Raw genomic sequence first — 20,111 nt, forward strand, 5'->3', positions numbered from 1 at the left:
CCGTTGTCATTTGCGCAGTAGCAAAAAAAAAGTGACTCACACCTAAAGTTAGCTGACATCTGAGTGGAAGGAATTGCTAGCTAGCAGCCAAGTATGCGCCCCTACCGCTGAAACGAGACACTGCGGAACTCCGTGGCTAACTTTCTCTTGGCGGATAACTTTTCGCAATCCCGCGTTGCTGTATGACCAAAATAACATGCTGCCTCTCTGTGAGAACAAAATGTCCGCCATCAAAGATGTGTTTTTTTTGGCCTCCATTTTGTTTTGACTACAGTCGGAATAAATGTGTGTTTAGCAATGCGTCCTTCCGAGTTCGAGTGTGAGAAGGCGTTCTTGATTTGCATGCAAGATAATTAGGTATGTGTGTGGGTTTGTGTTATGTGCAGCAAGGGAATGTAAATGACTCTCATGTTGGTGTACAGAATTAACTATGTGTTTGGTTTGGGTCAAATTAATCCAACTTCATGGGTGGGTCAATTTTTTTTTTTTAAGAGTCTTCAACACAAGTCGCACCATTCAAAAACGCATCATAAAAAAGAAAGAATTATTTTGTGGGAAATTTACATAAAGTGAGACCAAAAATAGTAAAGCTCGGACTCGCAATTAAAATCCCTGTACCCTAATTATGGCGCGTTCGAAAATACACTCCAAACGCTCTCTCGCTCTCTTCCAGTTTCATTTTCGGGAAAAGGCAACTGACAAAAGATTTACTCGGTTGTGTAACTTCATACTTGACTATTGGTGTGCAAACAATGAAAACATCAATGCCATTTGTGTTTGTTCTTTCAGTTCAGAGAGGGCAGGGCTTGGTCACCAAACGCACGGGAAAAGAAAAAGCTGCATGACTCAACTTTTTTTTTAACCTCCACTTTAATTATTTTGTCAATTGATTTTTATAATTTTTTTATGTGATGGCAGTATTTTTATATATCAAGCATCATTTAATTTGACACAATATACAATTGTTAGCATCTGCCTCACAGTTGAAAGCTTCTAAGTTTCATTCTTGCCTTACTCACATCAGAACCGTGTGCATGTTCGGTTAATGGAAGACTCCCATTTGTCCATAGTGGGAAAGGTTGTTTGTCTATATGTGCACTGTGGTTGCCTAGTGACCTCTCTAACATTTGCCCCACCTCTTGCCCAGCTCAGAGAGGCCCCGGCTCGCTTGCAACTGTAATGAGGCCAAGCGGTATAAAAAAGAGAAATAAAAAGATTAGGCGGCAAAATCTGTTTTATAGTACACATAAAAGACTCCCTCTAATTAATATATGACTAATACTGGATTATTAGGGTACAAAGTATGATAATTTGAGCACAATTTGCACTTTTGCTTTACTTCATTGTACCATAATTAACCTTTTAATGAGCTATCCTCCATAGAACTCTCAAAATATTGCGAGTCAAGTTGTAGTGTGGTTTTTAATGCGCATTCTAGAGTGTATTTCTTTTTCTTTTTTTTGTACATTGAATGTTATTTACATCCTGTGACATAGTGCAGGAATCCTTCAATGGTAAACACCTGATTTGCGGTTATGCAATGACCAATAAAGGCCGTCGGACTTCAGACACTTGAATGTGGCTCAGGTTTATGTAGCAATGACAATAAAATGAGAGCAGCAGGGGAAAAAAGACACGATGACCGACAGATAGCCGATGAGTGTTGAGTCACTGTAAGGGCATGACCAGACATAACGCTTATTTGACTTACTGCACGCTATATTGTTTGCCAGGGTAATGTTCCAAAAGAGAGAAAAAGCAAGTTCATGGCAGAATGTCACTACATCTGTCACACACAAAAAAAATGAAGCGTACAGTAAAAAAAAAAAGTGTGTGTATATTTTTTTTCTCACTCTGAAACATGACGTCGGGCGTCTGACCTCCAGCTGCTTTTGAAAGCTTCGCTGCTTGTAACTCACAGCAGCTTTTGGCCATGTGTGCTCTGTGTGCTTTTTTCCCCTTTTGCTCGTGAAAGTCAAACCTGCCCCACAACGCATGAATCTTAGATAAAAGTGACCAAATCAATCCGTTTTTACGAGACGTTTGGTCGATTTTTCGCTCTGATTTTAAGCCAAAATTTGAGATAGCATCCTTACGTTTACTGTTAGACTAAATATAAAATAAAATTGCGTATTAAACACAACTTTACCCGAACGTCTGCTAGCTTAATGCTAACACATAGCAGGAAAAGCCACAAATGAGCTAACGAATAGCAACAAGATAGCGTTTTTGTAGCCTTAACAGCAGCACAATTATTTTCAAATCTCTTGAGGCAATCATCTCCTTCTCGTTCTCTACGCCACGCTTCGTAAACACCACGTCACCAAACACTAATTGTCACGTTTACGAGTTTGAAGACACCTGAGGGCGTACTATGAGTAAACGTATTTAACGTGAACAAGCCAAGTCCAAAACACAGTGTAACTGTTTGCATGGGTGGGGTTTTCATTCTTTTGTGATTTTTGTCCATGCACAATGGAATGGGGGTTTGCGCTGTTGTGGGTGTGAACACAGCCAATGGAAGCATACAAACGACGCATACTGCTCTATTTTTTGGCACGCTGAGGTTGGAAAAAATGTGCTTTTGCTCCGAAAATCATAAAGTCAACCTGCGTTGGGATGATCTTAACAGATACGGCTTCTGAGGGAATTTATCTGGAAACATCCCACTGATTTGAACGGCTCCCGTGTGTTGCTCGGGCCGGGGGTTCTGCTCCTGGCGTCGGGAGGGCAGCGGGGTGCGGGCTTTCTGGGAATGAAACCGGAGCTCCCTGCTAAATAGGGGTTCCCTTCTCACATCTGGTAAACTCTACAGAGGTTGAAAGGACCCATCGCTCCACTTGTGGAAGTTTTTCAAATGAGTCACGTGTTGGGAAAATGGCAGAAGTTGTATATCGTATTTTTACATTTTCGTGATATTCTTGGCCCCGGGTGTCTGTACTTTGTGGGTAACTGTCTGGCGGGGTCACAGACGGAGGCACGTCGAGTGAAAAGTAAAGCAACATGGGGTTCGGTTTTTTTTAGTGTAGGATTTGAGAGTACAAACAGTTATTCGGCTACGTTAAGGGTCATTATGAAACGGCTGGATGGTACGGTTTGAGCTCCCGTTAAGGAATCTGTCCAAGTAAGAAGCTCCCAGCCAAAGAGTGCGAGCAAAAAGGAGTTTTATGACTGAGGCTATACATTCCTGTCTTTAACACAGCCTCCTCTATAACTCATGCATGCATCCACATGTGTGCTTGAGCTTTTTGGCTTTCAGGGGGAAGTAAAGAGACATTTCACACGGATAAAATATGCGCCTGACGCACTGCCAACATCCCCTCACTTCTCTGATGTGCCGTATGAAAGCTGCACAGTTGATTTATTGTCTGTTTTATCACAACTTCTAAAGGAATTTCTTATCTTGCTAGGCCACTGTTTGCATTTTTTCATTTTTCTCAGTAGTTGCAGCCTTTAGCCAAAGTTACCCCCCCCCCCCCCCCCCCCCTCTTGAGTAAAATGAACCACTGTTACATAATAGTCCAATGCTATATTTGACTGTTGAGCTTTGGAGCATTTCAAGTATGCAATAATGACTCTCATCCCGAGCCACCAAGTCATGACTGTGACTAAAAATATAAAATCATTTCAAATATTAAATTCAAAAAGCCCATGGCAACTGAAATTAAAAATGTATTCATCAAAATTCCCCAGATTTTAGAAAAATTTCATTTTCAAGTTGTAAAGGCTGCAATGGATGCGTTTGCGTGTTCCTCACTCTGACCATTATGATTAATCAGAATTACATAATCATGTACACATTTGTAACATATTGGAATTAAAGTACACTTTTTTCATAGTGTCTATTATGCTCAATCAACATTAAATTCGAAATTGTAATTACGATTTCTGGTTGCCATTATGTTTGGAATTCCCTCATGCTGCACTCTTGCGCTATTATTCGTGTGAGCATATTTTAAGTCACAAAATTACTTTCATTGTTGTAAATGTCATTCTTCAGCCTGGGAAAAACTTTAAGCAACAACAGATTTTGTAATATTTTGAGTGAGCATTGGCTCTGTTTTTAGATTCAAAATGATGATGTCATTAAAATCAACACTTAGTATTATAACAAAATATATCTTATATAAATTTATAAGAAATGCAATTAATTGAATAAAAAAAAACAAGGCCAGCAAAATACAAGTCTTTTTTTTTTAATGGTTTTTTTTTCTTATCTGACTATGCTCCTTTGGCAAAACCCAAAGCTATATTCACTCCGTTGTGAACACTCCACCGAGCACTTCTGTAATTAATCAGGCAGCCACTCTTGACGTCAGCAGCGTGGCCTGCTTGCGCAAGCTCTCTCCACTCTCTCATAGATTTGTCTTCTGGGGCAACCCGTAAAAGTAAACGGAGCTCTTATCACACCTTTTCTGTTGTGATAAGACAGCCGGCGTAGGTCCGGATGTCCCCGGCCGAGTGGTCAAGTCAACCTGCTTTTGGAGAACAGGTGCCATGACTGAAGCCACTACTAAACAAACTTGTATCTTTCCAAACACAGTGGAAAGAGCGTCTCAGTTACACCGTGTAAAACCAAACATAGAGTAATTAAAGCATCAGCTTTAGTAGTTACAGGTCAAAACAATTGCTAATTATAGCTAAGACTTGTTCTTCGTGTTTAACATGTATGTGCCGTGTGGAGAGACTTAAATATTTCCATGCATGACGTTGGTGATAATTGTTCAACAACAGGTTGTGTATGACTTAAGAGTTTTTTCTTTGTGACATAAACAATATGACGGAAAAACACAAAATTAGTCTCGCAGTGCTTGAGAATTTGCCAATATTTTCGCAGGCAGTTAAAAGGCCAATTTGCCTAGGGTGTGTTGGAATAGGAACAACCTCACCGCGCCTACTAGACCCACAGTGTCACTTGTCATGGATCAGGCAGGATGTCAACTCAGGGATAAACGCGAGATCCAGTGTCACTCGTGCGATTAAATTAGTGCAGGGGGTCACCGACCTGTTTGAAACTGAGGGATCCAGTTTAATACTCGCCTCTCAAATGATATTATAACCGGTCAATTGTAAAATGTTCATTTGGGGTGGCTTTATGAGTCCCTAATTGTATGTATTTTTATTTTTTTTATAGCACATCAGGCTTTTAAAATGGTTTTTTTTTTTTAAGGTTGACCGATGAAAGCTTGTGCAATATTGATTTGATCATCCATTGGCATTTATAGCTAAGAAAATCATATTATGAAATATGTATTATGAATATTATTATCATTATCAAAACCAGAAAATCATAGATTCAGAATCAGCGCAAAAAAGATGACATCGTTTACATTTTCAAATCATGATTGATTGAACATTTATTGATCACTTCTACAATGTTCCTTTGAAATTGCAAAGTCCAATCACTGGTGAGTTATTTTTAGAACAGGCCTGTGCCACATTCATGTGTTCCATAATTAATCTGTGTCTGTTGTAAATACAATCTGTAGTTAATAAAGATATAAAATCTTATTTGTCGTGCTACTATGGCGTTGCCATGTAACGCTATATTTTCTTAACCCAACAAGTTTTTCTGATAGTACTAAGAACAAACAGATTCAACCCTGTCATATTATCAGAAAAAGACATGATCATATCAGATTTTTTCTTTTATTGCATAGCTAAATTTGTTCTATGCCATTTAACATGCTAGCTGTATGCTACATTAGCATTCTTCGCAACCCTGTTAAAATACTATTCCAATAAAATGTAACTCAATTCTAAATGATTTTCATCAGCAACATTCTATTTTAGATTAAAAAAAGAACAAGATGGGCTACTGTAGAATATCTTATAGTGTACCTTTATTAGTTGAATTGGACCAATCAAATTGTAGGCTATGTTTGTTGTTTCACAACTCAAAATAATAAAACAAGTGGTCCGTTTTTCTAATATGTTTATTCCTAGATTTTCTTCCAATTCTGGAATGAACCAATAATCAAACATTAATATGATGGAGGCAACTTTTAAGGATGCCGTTTCACGCTCTAGCCACACATTTGGTTCATAACAAACTAACCCGTTTTGGCAAACGTCATGATGATATTTACCTGAATGTCAAACTCATTAAACGGTATGGCATGAATGTGAAGGGCAGTGTAGCATTCAAACGGTTCCTCAAATGGAGCTAAACAATAATAATAAAAAAAACAAAACATCATTCATAGTGTTCCACTTGTTATTTCCCAGTCACGGCTGTTGACACCCATTTCCCGCTCATGACCAAACATGGCTTCTATTGACTTAAAGCTTAAGTGTGTACGTGGGCAAATGTTCAAAAGCACGGTCAATGAAAAAGCGTGTCCTGACTCATTCTGCCATGGGACAGTGAAGAAACCTGATAATGTCAAGTGGCTTAATATTTATCTACCGTCTTTGTGTTCTCACCAAGTGTTTCACATTCAGGTGAAATGTGCGTTTTGTTTCCCAGGATGCCCAGCTGCCACAGCGTGTGTTATTTATAGCGCCATGACGCAGTGGCCGTCTTGCGCCGGCACCTGCCGTGACCGTCAGAACGACAACACATCTGTCCAAATGACACAGATGGATGCTGTTGCCATGGTGACGTAGCGATGTTGTCAGGATTAGAAGCAAAATCTTCCATGGGGACTAAAAAGTCCCGTCCTTATGACGTACGTGTGCGCTCAAGTGCTTAAGAGCATGTTTTTCTGTGTATCTATTTTATTGCAGCGTCACTAAAAGCCAACGGCGCTCATTCCTAAAATGAACTTCACTCCCTCGTAAACATTTTACTGGCGCACTTATGTGCTGCGTGGACTGATATGCGCACCATTTTTTTTTTTTTTTAATTCAATATGGACTGTGTGGTTACACTTACCCCCCCCTGCGAACAAAACGAGTAATGTTTGCCATTGTGACTAATGTCTGCCTTTATGTTGGAATTATCATTAAGGGGGTTTCATCTTGGCTTCTCTCCGGGCTTCTCTCAATGCAATTTAAAATCCAGGACAAGTATGTCAGACAAAGAGGGGATTTTGGAAAAAAGAGAAGTTTAAAGGTCAATACTGCGGAGCTTTTTCATCATAAACCCAATTATGAGTAAAGCAATCCAAGCCACATAGTTTTATTTGCAACCCATCATAGTGCAAACACTCTCAGCTTCTCGATTTCAATAAATTTGACCGTATCGCCTTTCACATGTTTTATAGACACGCAGACTTTTATATGATTAACCCAAACAATGTATTCAAACATTTACTAAATCTTTTCAGCTTAAAACGACCTTCATTGATGCTTCCACACTGCTGATGCGTTCATTTTGTCTTCCTGAAGTATTCACTTAGAAATATCAAATTCACCTTTTTGTGCCTGTGCGTTGGAAAGAGATTAAGCAAACGCTAATGAGAGGAACTTAAAGCTGCCAACGGAAAAAGAACGAAGACATATTAGGTTAGCTTTAGGAAAAAGGTTCTTAATCATTCATTCCGTTTCTTCTAAATTAAGTCGATTCCTTCTCAAGCTATTCCAATTTTTGTTTCCATTGAAGATGTTTAGGGAATTTTATGCTGGTGTAATAATCGCATGATCAAATGAGGCACTCCTTCAGACTTAAAGCATACTTGTCTTTGAGTGCAAACACATTCTTAAGACTGTTTTAACTAATTCAGCATTTAACATCATTACAACAAACTCTTTTCAGTTTCATTATGATATCTCTTTCACTGTCTTTTATACACAATATTCTGACTAATTTTGCTTTTTTGGAAGATGAAGTAAGCGGCAAAATCTCAAGCGGCGGCCATTTTGGCACTTGTTGAATGCAAATGAGATCACGATTGGTTGAGGCTACTTTTTTTGTAGTTTTAATTTGATTGAAATTTGTATAAGCAGTACATCATTTGAGTTGTAACTATTTAAAGTCAGTTTAGCAACTCAAGGCACTTTTGTAGATGGGCAGATTGTTTTGTGGTTTAGAAGTCAAATGTATATATGTTTTACTATTTACTAAGTGTTTGGTCTTTTTTTTTCATTAATATTATTATTTTTAAAATAGGCATATTGCGAAAAGTTGCTAAATTGATTTTTTTGCATTAGAGCAAGTGGAGGAGGAGCGATGCACAGCACTGACGTCATAGGGAGGTGTTTCCACAGAGCCATTGCTCAATGACCAAACGTGGCGACCAATCAAAGCGCCGTATGCTAATAAAGGCGGAGCTTTGAAACACATGAGACCTTCCTTATGAATCGACGCTTGAGCACGTAGGGCGAATTTCTCTGCTACCAGCTGACCCAACACTTCCTTCCACCAACTCCATCTGACAGTAACGGAACGCATTAAGTGGAATATCCCACAGGAATTTATTCGGCTTCATATTTTTTTGTATCTCTCGGGGCTGTTTGATCGGCATGGAGTGCGGGGATGCCTCGAAGCAGAGTCGGCGTTTTTGCGTTTTGTCCTGGGATCAGGTGCAGCGTTTGGATTCCATTCTGGGAGAAGCTGTGCCCATCCACGGCCGCGGAAACTTCCCCACGTTGTCCATGAGCCCCCGAAAGATAGTTCAGGTAACTTTTTTTTTTCAGGTGGCAAACTTGACTTTGCATGCCATTAACTCGCAAAAGTATGCACCGAACATCCCAAGAAATCTTCTTTTGCATACTTTCACTTCTCTTTCTGTTGCTTAATCGATCTTTTGCAGAAGTTGTCAGTCTGTACGGACGACAAAAATGGTTTTAATCGAAATCTCCCCCCCCCTCCCCATCTCCAGTGGCCGACTTACACAATTTTTCCTCCCATTGTGGCGTCCGCACAGACAGTTGGCTATCTGCAAAGCGTCTTCTCATGAGTCAAAACTCCACTTATGGTTTATCTGAAGCCTCACAGTCACGCTGCACTTATTTCATTCCCACGTCGATGATGACCTCAGCGAGTGCACAAAGCCCTGAGCTAATGCTTGCGGTTCTGGAAAGATGAATGCTTCACTCCAGTGAGTGTTGCAGGAAGCTTAAATGCTGATTGGAATCCTCTGAAGTGGCGACGTCTTTTCTCTTTTTGGTTTTCACGCACACCCCAGAGCTAAATTATTCATGTTTTGGGAATAACCTAAGGAGTATTTACAAGTAAATGACTATTTAGAATAATGTGGGAAGAGTGGAATTCTTCATTAGGTTGAGTTGAAGGTTTAAGGTGTCACTAAAAAATATTATTGGAATATTTATTCCGAGCCGATTTCTGTTACACAACTTGTGGCTGTCACTTTTATCAATAGTCTCATACTATATTAGGAAAGACACGCGTCTCGTCGTCTCTGCTTGGGTTTACCCCCCTCCCTCCCTCCCCTCCCACCATTTTGCCAGGCACACTTGCAGCTCCTGCAGAAGCACTGCCTAACGTAAATCTGAGCGTTCACATTCCTGGATGTGACAGTGCAGGGAGAGTTCACGTTCTCCTGGGCTGAGTCATAATGAGCCATTAGGAGCTCTTCCAGGGGTTGCCTTGTCTTTCTTTTAATTCCCCCCTTTTTCTGTGGCCTGACCCAAGATATTCAAATCTTATGTGATCATTAAAAGTCATGGCGGAAGAATTAGGATTGCGTACGTGCGATGAAGACTCATTAAGAATTTTAGGGCGTGATTTGATCAGGAGCTGCCTCGTTCCACAGAGATGAGCCACGATGTGATTTGCTTTGGATCATGAGATCTTCCTTGTAATAGATAGTTGAGTTTATAAATAGGGTCACATGATGTGATGAGCTGAACCGTTATCCGGGTCACTAGGAGAGGAAAGGGAACGCAGTTGACCCTTAATGACCCACAAGCTGAGAGGAAAGGTTTTTTCGTCACAGTCTGAGACAGTTTGAGGCGGCTGCTCCGTGCTCGGCATCCTCCTCCGCATTCATTCTGCCGAGTCGATGTAGATGAAATGGACTTTGAGTATCGATCCGGCCTTCACTTCAATGTCGTCTATCCGTAACGCCCTGTTTGCTGCCTGTGTGTGTCCCGTCTAGGTGGTGCGGGCGCGGCTGGAGGACAAGGGAGTGCACGTTAAAGACGTGAGGCTGAACGGCTCGGCCGCCAGCCACGTGCTCCATCAGGACACCGGGCTGGGCTACAAGGACCTGGATTTGATTTTCGGCGTGTCGCTGAAGGACGACCAGGCCTTCCGACTGGTGAAGGACGTGGTGTTGGATTGCCTCTTTGATTTCCTCCCGCCCGGAGTGTCCAAGGAGCGCATCACGGCGCTGACCCTCAAGGAGGCCTACGTGCAGAAACTGGTGAAAGTGTGCAACGACGCGGACCGCTGGAGCCTGATCTCGCTGTCCAACAACACGGGCAAGAACGTGGAGCTCAAATTTGTGGACACTTTGAGGCGGCAGTTTGAGTTCAGCGTGGACTCCTTCCAGATCTGCTTGGACTCGCTGCTCTTGTTCGACCGCTGCTCGGAGACGCCCATGTCGGAGAGCTTCCATCCCACGGTGGTGGGCGAGAGCGTGTACGGCGACTTCCAGGAGGCCATGGATCATTTGTGCCAGAGGACCATAGCCACCAGAAGCCCCGAAGAGATCCGAGGGGGCGGTTTGCTAAAATACTGCCACCTCCTCATACGGGGCTTCCGAGCGGCCTCCGAGTCGGACATGAAGCAGATGCAGCGCTACATGTGCTCGCGCTTCTTCATTGACTTCTCCGACATTGGCGAGCAGCAGAGGAAACTGGAGGCTTATCTCCTCAACCACTTTGCCGGCATGGAGCACAAACGCTACGAGTGCCTGATGACGCTCTACCAGGTGGTGAACGAGAGCACCGTGTGTCTGATGGGCCACGAGCGGCGCCAGACGCTCAGCCTCATCTCCATGCTGGCGTTGAAAGCGCTGGCCGAGCAGAACGCCATCCCAACCGTGACCAACGTCACGTGTTACTACCAGCCGGCCCCCTACGTGCAGGACATCAACTTCAGCAATTACTACATCGCGCACGTGCAGGCGCCGCACGCCTCGCCGTGCGCCGCGTCCTATCAGACCCCCTGGCTGCCCTGCAGCTGAGGCCAGAAAAGACGGGTTGATTGTCTTCCTTCTCGCTGAAAGAAGACTGAACACAGACAACGACAAAAAAAAGTTTGCCAAATGCGACTCGATTGAAACAAAACACACAAAACGATACTGTTCTGCTGTACGTACGATTGAGCCGACAGATGACGTCCGTGAGAGTGCTGGTCATTTAAAAAAAAAAAAAAAAAAGATGTAGCGATAATGTCTTATTTAAAACTTAAAAAGAAAAAAAAAAGTCTTTGTGGAGCTTTTTTCAATAGAAATACAATCTTTAGGAGACAAACGTTAAAGCTGATGTTATTTTCATACTCTGGCTTTTAATTTTTGTAAAATACTGGACCAAAGATGTATTTTTGCTCAGAAAGGGAATTCTTTTTTTTTTTTTTTTTTGCTTTGCTTTATGATTCCAAGTGCCTAAAAATGACCTGTGAAATATTCTCGAGATGTCTGTAACGTGACAACTGTACATTCAGGTTTTTTTTTCCTCTCGAGAATACTCTGTCTGTCTTTAAAGAACAGAAGCATTCATTTTTTGTGAGATTAAAAAAAAAGCAAAAGTCATTTTTCCTCTCTTGTGGTTATTTTTGTTTTCATCTCGCCACCAACATTTTCTCGGAATTATTCACGAGTCATCACGTGAAATAGTGCAAACTGGATTGTAATTAGCGTCTCTTTTTGATGGCCGCATACCACGAGTGCTTGCTTGTTTTCCACTTGAGATCATCAAGTAGACTGTTTTCCAGTCATGTATACCCGTGGCTGCATTTGGCTGAGGATCCGTTACGATCCGAGGACATGAACCATAAGGAGGCTTTTCTCAAGCACAATGGCTTCTCTTTACTCTGATACTAAAGCTTTTTTTCCAATTTTTTGTTTTTTACAAAGGCTGTTCTGTTCTCCCACCCAATGATAATGATGGAAAGCTAACCCTGTTTGCTTGACTGACACCATATCCGAGTCACGGTTCAAAATCTTCACGGCGATAGCAAGGAAGGACGGAAAAGCTGCAACCCGATTGGCTTGTATTTATTTCCACATGTGACTGGCAACTGAGAACATTTTCACAAAGTCTCATGATGACAGATGGAATTAGCTATTCAACTTAATTTTCTTTTATTTTCTCATGCACTAGTCATTACTCAACAGTAAAAAAAAAAAGACCAGGCCACTATTGTGGTAAGCCGTCTATTATGAGCGAGTTTTATATTTGTATACCATTGTGCAAAAATATCACATTAAATAATAAACTGTCTGGCTGGATTTACAGCTGTGATTATTTTTCCATTTTTGGCTTCTCCCCATTTGCAGTCTATATCTTATCTCCGGACTCTGATCCTCACAGGAATAACATGTAAATTCTTGACATGGAAGCAAACCCCAAATCTCAGAGCGATGAGGCAGATGTGGAAATGACCTTAAAACAACTCGTGAAAGGTGCTGCTGTTTTGGTTAGCAACAGTGCTCAGTATGGGCTCGGCAAACTTCCTCAAGAGACATTTTTTAAAGAGACATGGCATCTATTTATATGTTTAGCTTACATTTACAAACCACATTTATTTATTTGAATTATTCAATCGATTGAATCATTTATTAATAGTAAGCTATCTTTTGATCTTACATTATTTGAAACTACAGGCGTGCTCACAAACACTTGATTTGATCTGTTAATTATTCATTTATTGATTCAATCTTTAATCATTTATTAATATTAAACTACACCAGGGGCTCCATTCATAAAAAAAAAGAGGGATAATATATTACATAATCTTATATCACATCCCAGGCTAGGGCAAGTGTTCATTAATGTTTCCATTGTGAGCTTGCTTCTAGACAGGCTGGGATTAAGTGTCCAACTGTGCAAATTTTTTCTAAACCTAAAGTGACCCCCCACCTGCTCACTCTCCGTGAAGCAAGTATCACCCGTTTCACCTCCACATTCCTTTCAAGTGTGCACAACCTGAGTTTCCATTCTGCAGAACTGGCTTTACGCTACTTTGTGGTCATTTGGTTAATAGTTTTGGAAAGCTCTCTTTGTAAATCTCATACGATAACATTTAAAGAAGAAGTTTACATTTCCTCTGCTTTTGGAGCTGCTTGGCCAGATTGATGACCCGTCTTTGCTGGCACAGAGAGCCATTGTGGAAGTTGCCTTCCCATTTTTGTATTTTTTTTTTCACAAACACAGATCAGCATGTGATGATGATTCAACTGTAGACGGTCAATTTTTTTGCATTTAAGTACAATTGAAAAGCTTGAATGAGGCAGTTAAACTGCATCTTTAATTTTTTTTTTGTGTGCTTTCCGGCTTTTTGGTGTACGTGATTAAAAAGCAACATGGGATTGCGACGGGTGGGCTCTAATTTCACTGCTTCCCATGGGACGGCGGTTTTGCCACCCAGTAAAGTTCATGGTATCACTACTGTGCTTTCTTACTAGCCCGGTTTAACTACATTGCAAAAAATGCATTAGGTCTGGGGTCCCCAACCCCCGGTTCGCGGACCGGTACCGGTCCGTGGGTCACTTGGTACCAGGTCGCCAAGCCGCACAGGAAAAGATTTTTTTTTTTTATCGACGATCAATTAATTCAGGTCAAGACCCTCGTCCCGGTCACGTGACATGTTTCCCCAGTCGAGCCCGCAAAGCTAGCAAAAATGAGTAAGAATTTATTTTGAAAGATTATTTTTTAAAAATGGCGATTCTCTCCCCATTACATCCGTCGGTGAATTTGTGTCTCTTGACAGGTTAATTGGGTCAAGACGCTTGTTCCGGTCACGTGACATGTCACACCTGTCGAGCCCGCAAGCTAGCAAAAAAAAATTGCAAGAAGCAGAGATGTTTGGAAAGCTTCTTCGGAAAGGGAAAACAACCCAATGAGGAGACGGAAGAAGAAGAGGCTACGACTTTGAAGTAAAAGAAAGCTGCATTTAAAAGAAAGTCCGACTTCAAATATGGATTTATCGCCACAGGTGACTGACTTGCCAAGCAAGCCCACTCTGCATAATATGTGGCGACAGGCTAGCTAACGAGGCAATGAAGCCTTCAAAAGTGCTTGGGCACATGGAGACCAAGCATCCCAAACCTTAACCACGCAAAAAAAGGTTGGGTCATTTAGGACTTTTATCTTTCTCAAAGGAAGTAATTAGTGTTAATTATTATATCTGTGCTTCTCATTTTTGGGAGTTTTTGGGAAGGCTATGTGTTACGGTCCTGACTTTGAACTTTATTTTGAAAATCCTTTTAATGGCATATGGTTCACTTTCACCTTGTGTTGTCTGCAAGCCAAATCGCAGCAGATCACACAGACCTGAGTCAGGATGTGGGCATGTTTGGAAGTGAAGTTATACTTGAGGAGCACATGAGTGTGACATCATCTTGTGGGTGCAAAGGGGAAACACATGTCTAGTGATTAGACCAAGCTGACCACGTCGTTTCAGCTTGCAGGAGGCCGCTCTCAGTGTGTTGCTTATAGAAATCTCTAATTTCCCGATTCAAGCTCATCAATTTAAATTGCACAATTCTGTTCATCTTAATAACATTTCCAAATATTGTTGGGGTGCAGAGGCTGTTGTTGTCATTCAACCACAAGCACTACCTGTTTACATTGCGCAAAAAGAAACACAATAGCCTCCTTTGACACTTTCATCACCATCCACAGATGATTGCTGCATACCTGGCATGGATTAGCCCGAGGTTTAATTTTTTTTATACTCCAGCAACATAACCTATCATTAAAGAACACAATGCTACCAGACAATACATAATTGCGTCAAACAAAGAAACTTTTGTACTCAAGAAGAACACACCCCGTTTTTTGTTAATGTGACAACAGCAGGTGTCATTTTAGGGTTGTTTGTTTTTATTGGGAGTTGTCCGTTTATCATGCTGCCACAATGGCAGATATTCATTATGTCTTAGTTTAATGCTTTTGGCGAAGAGGTCTGATTCTGACCCGAGGATTTGATTCCATGTGTATCTTTTCATGTAATTCTGCCTGGAATCAAGAATAATTGGATTTGTGTCATTTAACCATGTGGTCCCAAAATAAACTAGTGAGGTGAGGGGGGGGGGGGGGGGGGGGCATGTGGGTGGGCACCCTCAAGATGCAAAATATAGCGTAAGGGATGCTCACGCGTGCAGGGCACAGAGCATTCCTGGCATTACAGCCATCTGACAAACAATCCCAACTTCATCCCGAGCGCCAGGCCCGCTCAATGGCGGCAGTGTGTGCAGGTTAGCCACCGAGGGGGGGGGGAGGGCATCCAAACATAATGTCTGAGGTTTACCTGTCTCCTTAAGTGTGTCATTATCCATCGACTTTTATATTTACACTCTGCTTAATTTAGATGACGTTTAGGCCACAAAAGCAAAACAAGTCGTATAAAAGACATTTGAAAGCACAAAATAACATTACTAGTCCGCTTTGTTCAACATTACCTTTGCCCTAGACTAGTTTCTTGTATTTTCCAATAACATAGCTGAGAATGACAAGGAGCTCAAAGAAAGAGTGATTTAAAATTGTGATTTTTGGCAATAAGGCACATGCAAAGTTTGGTTCAATCTAGTATTTTGAAGAAGCCATTACACGTGACAATCTTGAAGGTGATCGCAAAGTGATGTGCCAATGATGATTATGTGCACATCCATTCCAGACAACTAGAATAGATCATTTGTCTGTGGCCTATTCATGCATAATGAAGGGAAAGTCCATGTTTCAGTTCCCAGTTCCAAGGTAGTGACGGAAATGAGGTACGAGCAAAACAGGCCTGCCTGCTTGAGCTAACTGATCTGCCTGCCCTGCCTAATCTGCCTGCCCTGATCAGGTATAGGCAGATCAGATCGGGTAGGGGTGCAAAACGGGTAGGGCAGATCGGGTAGGGGGGCAAATCAGGTAGGGCAGATCGGGTAGGGGTGCAAATCTGATGCCTGATCTGACTGCCTGCCCTGCCCGGTCTGTCAGCCTGTCTGGCTGCGCTGCCCGATCTGTCTGCCCACTCTGTCTGCCCACTTTTCCTGCCCGCCCGCCCGCCTGCCTGCCTGCCTAATTTAGATTGATCAGTTCCAATTGTCATTTGGACTAAGTTTTTGTTCATAAAACTAGTTATAATTACTTTTCATCCTCGTCAAATAATTTTGTACTTGAAGAGCGCTATATATGGATATATATACGGATCTTGTAGAGTCACTGCTTCATAAAGGTCTGTTTGCTGAAGGTTTGTTTACTGGTGGCCCCTTTCTTAGTCCCGCTTTTTGCCACGTCTGCTCTTTACCTCTGCGCCAGTCGGGCCACGAGTTACCTCCTGCTGCGAGGGATTGAGGTTACTGGCGAGCAGCTCGCTGCGGTTATAACAAACCAGCAGTTTTGGGTCGTATCAGTCAATGTGAGTGAAACCATTAAATGCTCCGTGTCTTCATGCTCCTCCGTTGGTCATTTGAGAACTATTTAACATGGCACTTTCCCACTCAAAACCAACATCTCTGTCAAAGTGCCTTTCTCCAAGCCTGGAACCGCCATTGGATGGAAAATGAGGCGTCATCATAATACATAAATCAACCGTCCATTTTTGCCGCTTTCGCTCCAAACCTCGTCCCGCTGTAGCGTGCGTCAAAGTCAACCATCAAAGTTGCTTTAACTAAAGTGTGCCGTGACTATCTCTCTATTAAAGGTCTCAATTTTAAACCATGTTGTTTACATCTTGGTTATTCTTAAAAAAAATGTTTCGACTCTGAATGTGAATATGAACCCATTGACTTGAAAAGTTGTGATTCAATACTGGCATTGTTTTTCCACGCTTATTTAATTTTTACACTTGTAAAATTGAACATGTGACCAAAGAATGTAAACACAACCAAAAATTAAGAAGCAACAAGTCAAAATTAGTTTCGCGACACACCCTGCGAGACGCCAAACCGCAAAATTATTATTTTCATATGTCCACCTGTTCTGTTTAAGTCTATTTTGTCAGTCAAATCGATTACATTCGCCTAACCACTTGATTCTTGTTATATTTAACTGACAAAACAAAAAATATTCTATGAATGCAAACTGGATTCAAAAAATGTCCTGGTTTGCTCAGTTCAAAGAAACAGAATATTGAAATATTGACTTTGTGCCCTACCCAACTGTCAAAAACAGTCATTCAGGATGTTTTTAAAGGAAAACTATTTCTCCAACGCCATTACCGTCTTCTAACACCCAGGCGGCCTACTAATAAAACCCGATACAGTTAAGTTCCGTGCTGTATTAGCTTTGGTGAGTTCACTGTATGTTTTGGCCAGAGGATTTTCCAGCCACTGTTATTATCCTGACCAGTTGGAAGTGTGGGAGCGTAACGTAAAAAAAAAAAAAAAAGCTGGAACAACCTGCCTCATCCTTCTCCTGTCAACTCAAGCCTGGACTTTTCCATAGGACTCAAAAAACCAGGACATCTGGAAAATGTCGGTTTGACCTACACGCTGGGCCTCATCGTGTCGCTCACCGTCAACTCATATTATTGCTATTCATTTTTTTTTTAATTGCCTAGCTGTGAGTTGGAATAAAAAAGAGGAAATGTTTTGGTTCCCTCAGCATTGAGAACGACGAATAAAGTCTAAAACGGGAAATTGACGTGATGTTAGGTGGCTATTTTGGGCGGGCTTTGAAGCTTTCGAATGGTCACTGTGGAAATGCTCCTTTTTGGCCAGGAAAGTCTAAGCCACACAAGAACCATGGAGACCATGAAGACTTTCAGTCACATTCACGCACCTATGGTCTCCCAAGAATGTCAAATACATATTTAAGGAACCTAAAGTACCCAGAGAGAGCCGTGCTGACCACAAACATTTTTTTAAAAACGTTTTTCTTACATTTGCATTAATATATGGTCAAAATACACTTGTAGCAAGACGATAATAGAATTTTGCATTTTTAGAACTTACCCAGAATTCTTCAACCTCACCGAGGCTGACTTAAGTGCAGAGGAAGTCGGGCATCCTTTTCTCTTTGCTTTGGGATCTAATTTACTTTCTGGACTCTACCCAGACAAAGACAAAATGTGTGTACATGACGTCCATGAACACACACATCATTTGTTGACCTTACCAATCACTCTCACACACGCCTGACATCACCATAAGAGACGTCAAGCTCACGCATTGACAGATTGTGTCAACCTCGGAGTGACCTTTTGAGGGATGGGACCGCTCGGACAGGATTTGGGTTTCCTTTGGGCCGTACGTGCCTCACGTGGTAGTAATAAATCCGACGCAATGTTGAACCTAGCGCAGCTGAAAGGTGTTTGGACATACCCACATGCTGACTCATCACATGTGATGCTCTTTGGATCTTCATTGTGGAATGATGAAAGGTACACGTTCAACTTCAAGGACTTGTGTTGCAAAGTTTCCGTTTGGTGAAACCTGCAGGTTTTTCTGAAAACAAACAAACTGTCTCGCACATATGTTGATCATCTGTCAACTAGCTGCTTGCATCAGGAGATCAAAGTGTACATAAATTGGTTTGATAATGCCATCAAGATGGAATATGATAATGTGATTCAAATGGACTTTTCTTTTTATCTTCCGTACCTTGTCTGGTTTCTTTACAGCCTCGTGCAACTGATTGTTTCTGGCTATGAACATGGGTGCGGATGGACGATTCGTCCATGTTTTCACTCCGTCGCATCATTTTGTGTTTCCCCGTCTTCACCTGAGCTGCTGCTGCACGGCGGAAGCCAGAGATGTCCAGCGTTTGCAACCGCCAACTCTCTAATTGGATTAGTTGAAAAGGAAATGGGAGTAAGCGGGGATTTGCACACTAACACAATTTCACCTGTTCAGAGGAGCAACTCTGCCTTGTCAATTAGTCCAATCCGGGCATGAGGTAAGAGCGTGAAATGGCAATTTCTCTTTGTGTTCACAGCCGGTTGTTTATTTCCAAAAGGATGTTTCAGCCAAGCCTGCCTTCATTTATGTGCAAGCGCCATTGAAGAGAGCCCTCAAGTTGAAATGGCAGCCTTGGGAAGAACCACAAGGATCTTTTTGCAGACACACTATACAAATGATTCAGTGGCTGTCCTCTGTGTCTGTGTGTAATTGATGGTTACGGATAAGTTATAGTACATATTTCATGGATCCCTTTCCAACCTTTTGTACCCTTTAAAGGCGTCGATGGAGTAGTCACAGTTCAGCTACTGGCTGAATCATTCCCACTACGGTTCTGGTGACCTATAATAACGCTAAGCTAGTGAGAGGAGAGGAGAGGGGGGGGGGGGGGCGGTGCTTAGGCTCTTGTTTGCTTACTGCATCATTTTGGGTTATCATTTAGTTATTTTGGTTGAGTTGGGACAACCAGTATTACAGTGATTTGGAAAATGCATGCACACCAAAATGGCTGAATCCAAATGATAGCTCTCAGTAGACGTAGCCCAGCCATTTTAGTAACGTAGCTTCACCTTTTCTGGGGAGACTTTTGACAAAATTCAGCAGAACTAGTCAGTGCTGGCTATTTAGTTGAATTAAGAATGAATGCATTTGTTTCAAACATGTAAATTATACATCATCAATCAAATGAAGACAAATAAAAAGCAAAAATAAAGGTGAAAGTCATTTAAATTATGATTTTGTATAAATACTAGGGAGAAACATAATACAATCTACCGCACAAAAAAATGAGTCTGAGGTTCACGTTTTTGCATAGCAAGCTCATCAAAGCAAGAAGAGACAAAACTGGTTCTAGGTTAGACGTTTTGGGAGTATGAAATTGAATTAATGCCCAAACCAACCGTCTGTGGATTCGCTAGTTCATTAATTAATGGGCACATCCCAATAATAGACATTTCTGGACGGCCATGCTTGGTGTGTGTTCGAGTCCAAGGTTTTTAAGTCCGGGTGGTCCTGTGGGTTTTCTTTTTTTCCCCTAAACTGCGGTTATTATCAGCATCGAACGCGACCTCACCCGCAAGAGATTCACCTTCCATCCAAGTGCAGATGTGACCGACCTAACAATCCTCCCTCTCTCTTTAGACGGCCTCTATTACAGGTTGTGCGTCCCACACCAGAACCAGAAAAAAAATGCACAGCAAAATGAAATCA

The 20,111-nt window shown here is 41.7% G+C and overlaps 2 protein-coding genes across 5 annotated transcripts in view; both read left to right on the forward strand.

The window, feature by feature from the left end:
- The window catches only part of zdhhc18a (zinc finger DHHC-type palmitoyltransferase 18a), a 28,229-nt gene extending 8,949 nt beyond the window's left edge, over positions 1–19,280 (forward strand). Inside the window, exon 10 of one of the 4 annotated variants that reach the window (XM_061288822.1) lies at positions 18,626–19,280. In XM_061288822.1, the coding sequence (XP_061144806.1) occupies positions 18,626–18,639 (14 nt within the window). In that variant the 3' untranslated portion in view covers positions 18,640–19,280. Of the gene's footprint in view, positions 1–789; positions 5,775–6,469; positions 8,052–8,094; positions 8,230–18,625 lie in introns of those variants that run through there. The other 3 variants (XM_061288821.1, XM_061288819.1, XM_061288820.1) reach the window with 3 other exon arrangements.
- On the forward strand, positions 8,264–11,603 carry tent5ba (terminal nucleotidyltransferase 5ba). Its single transcript, XM_061288848.1, has 2 exons — positions 8,264–8,562; positions 10,005–11,603. The coding sequence occupies exons 1-2, from the start codon at positions 8,407–8,409 to the stop codon at positions 11,034–11,036; spliced, it is 1,188 nt and encodes a 395-aa protein (XP_061144832.1). The 5' UTR covers positions 8,264–8,406; the 3' UTR covers positions 11,037–11,603.
- Positions 19,281–20,111: the final 831 nt, after the last annotated feature.

This window comes from Syngnathus typhle, linkage group LG10 (genome assembly GCF_033458585.1).
Source record: "Syngnathus typhle isolate RoL2023-S1 ecotype Sweden linkage group LG10, RoL_Styp_1.0, whole genome shotgun sequence".
In the NCBI taxonomy this organism is placed as follows: Eukaryota; Metazoa; Chordata; class Actinopteri; order Syngnathiformes; family Syngnathidae; genus Syngnathus; species Syngnathus typhle.

Coding starts and splice junctions, on each gene's coding strand:
- tent5ba (XM_061288848.1), top strand. CDS start 8,407: ATGGAGTGCGGGGATGCCTCGAAGCAGAGTCGGCGTTTTTGCGTTTTG. Junction 8,563..10,004: donor GCCCCCGAAAGATAGTTCAG/GTAACTTTTTTT, acceptor TGTCCCGTCTAG/GTGGTGCGGGCGCGGCTGGA.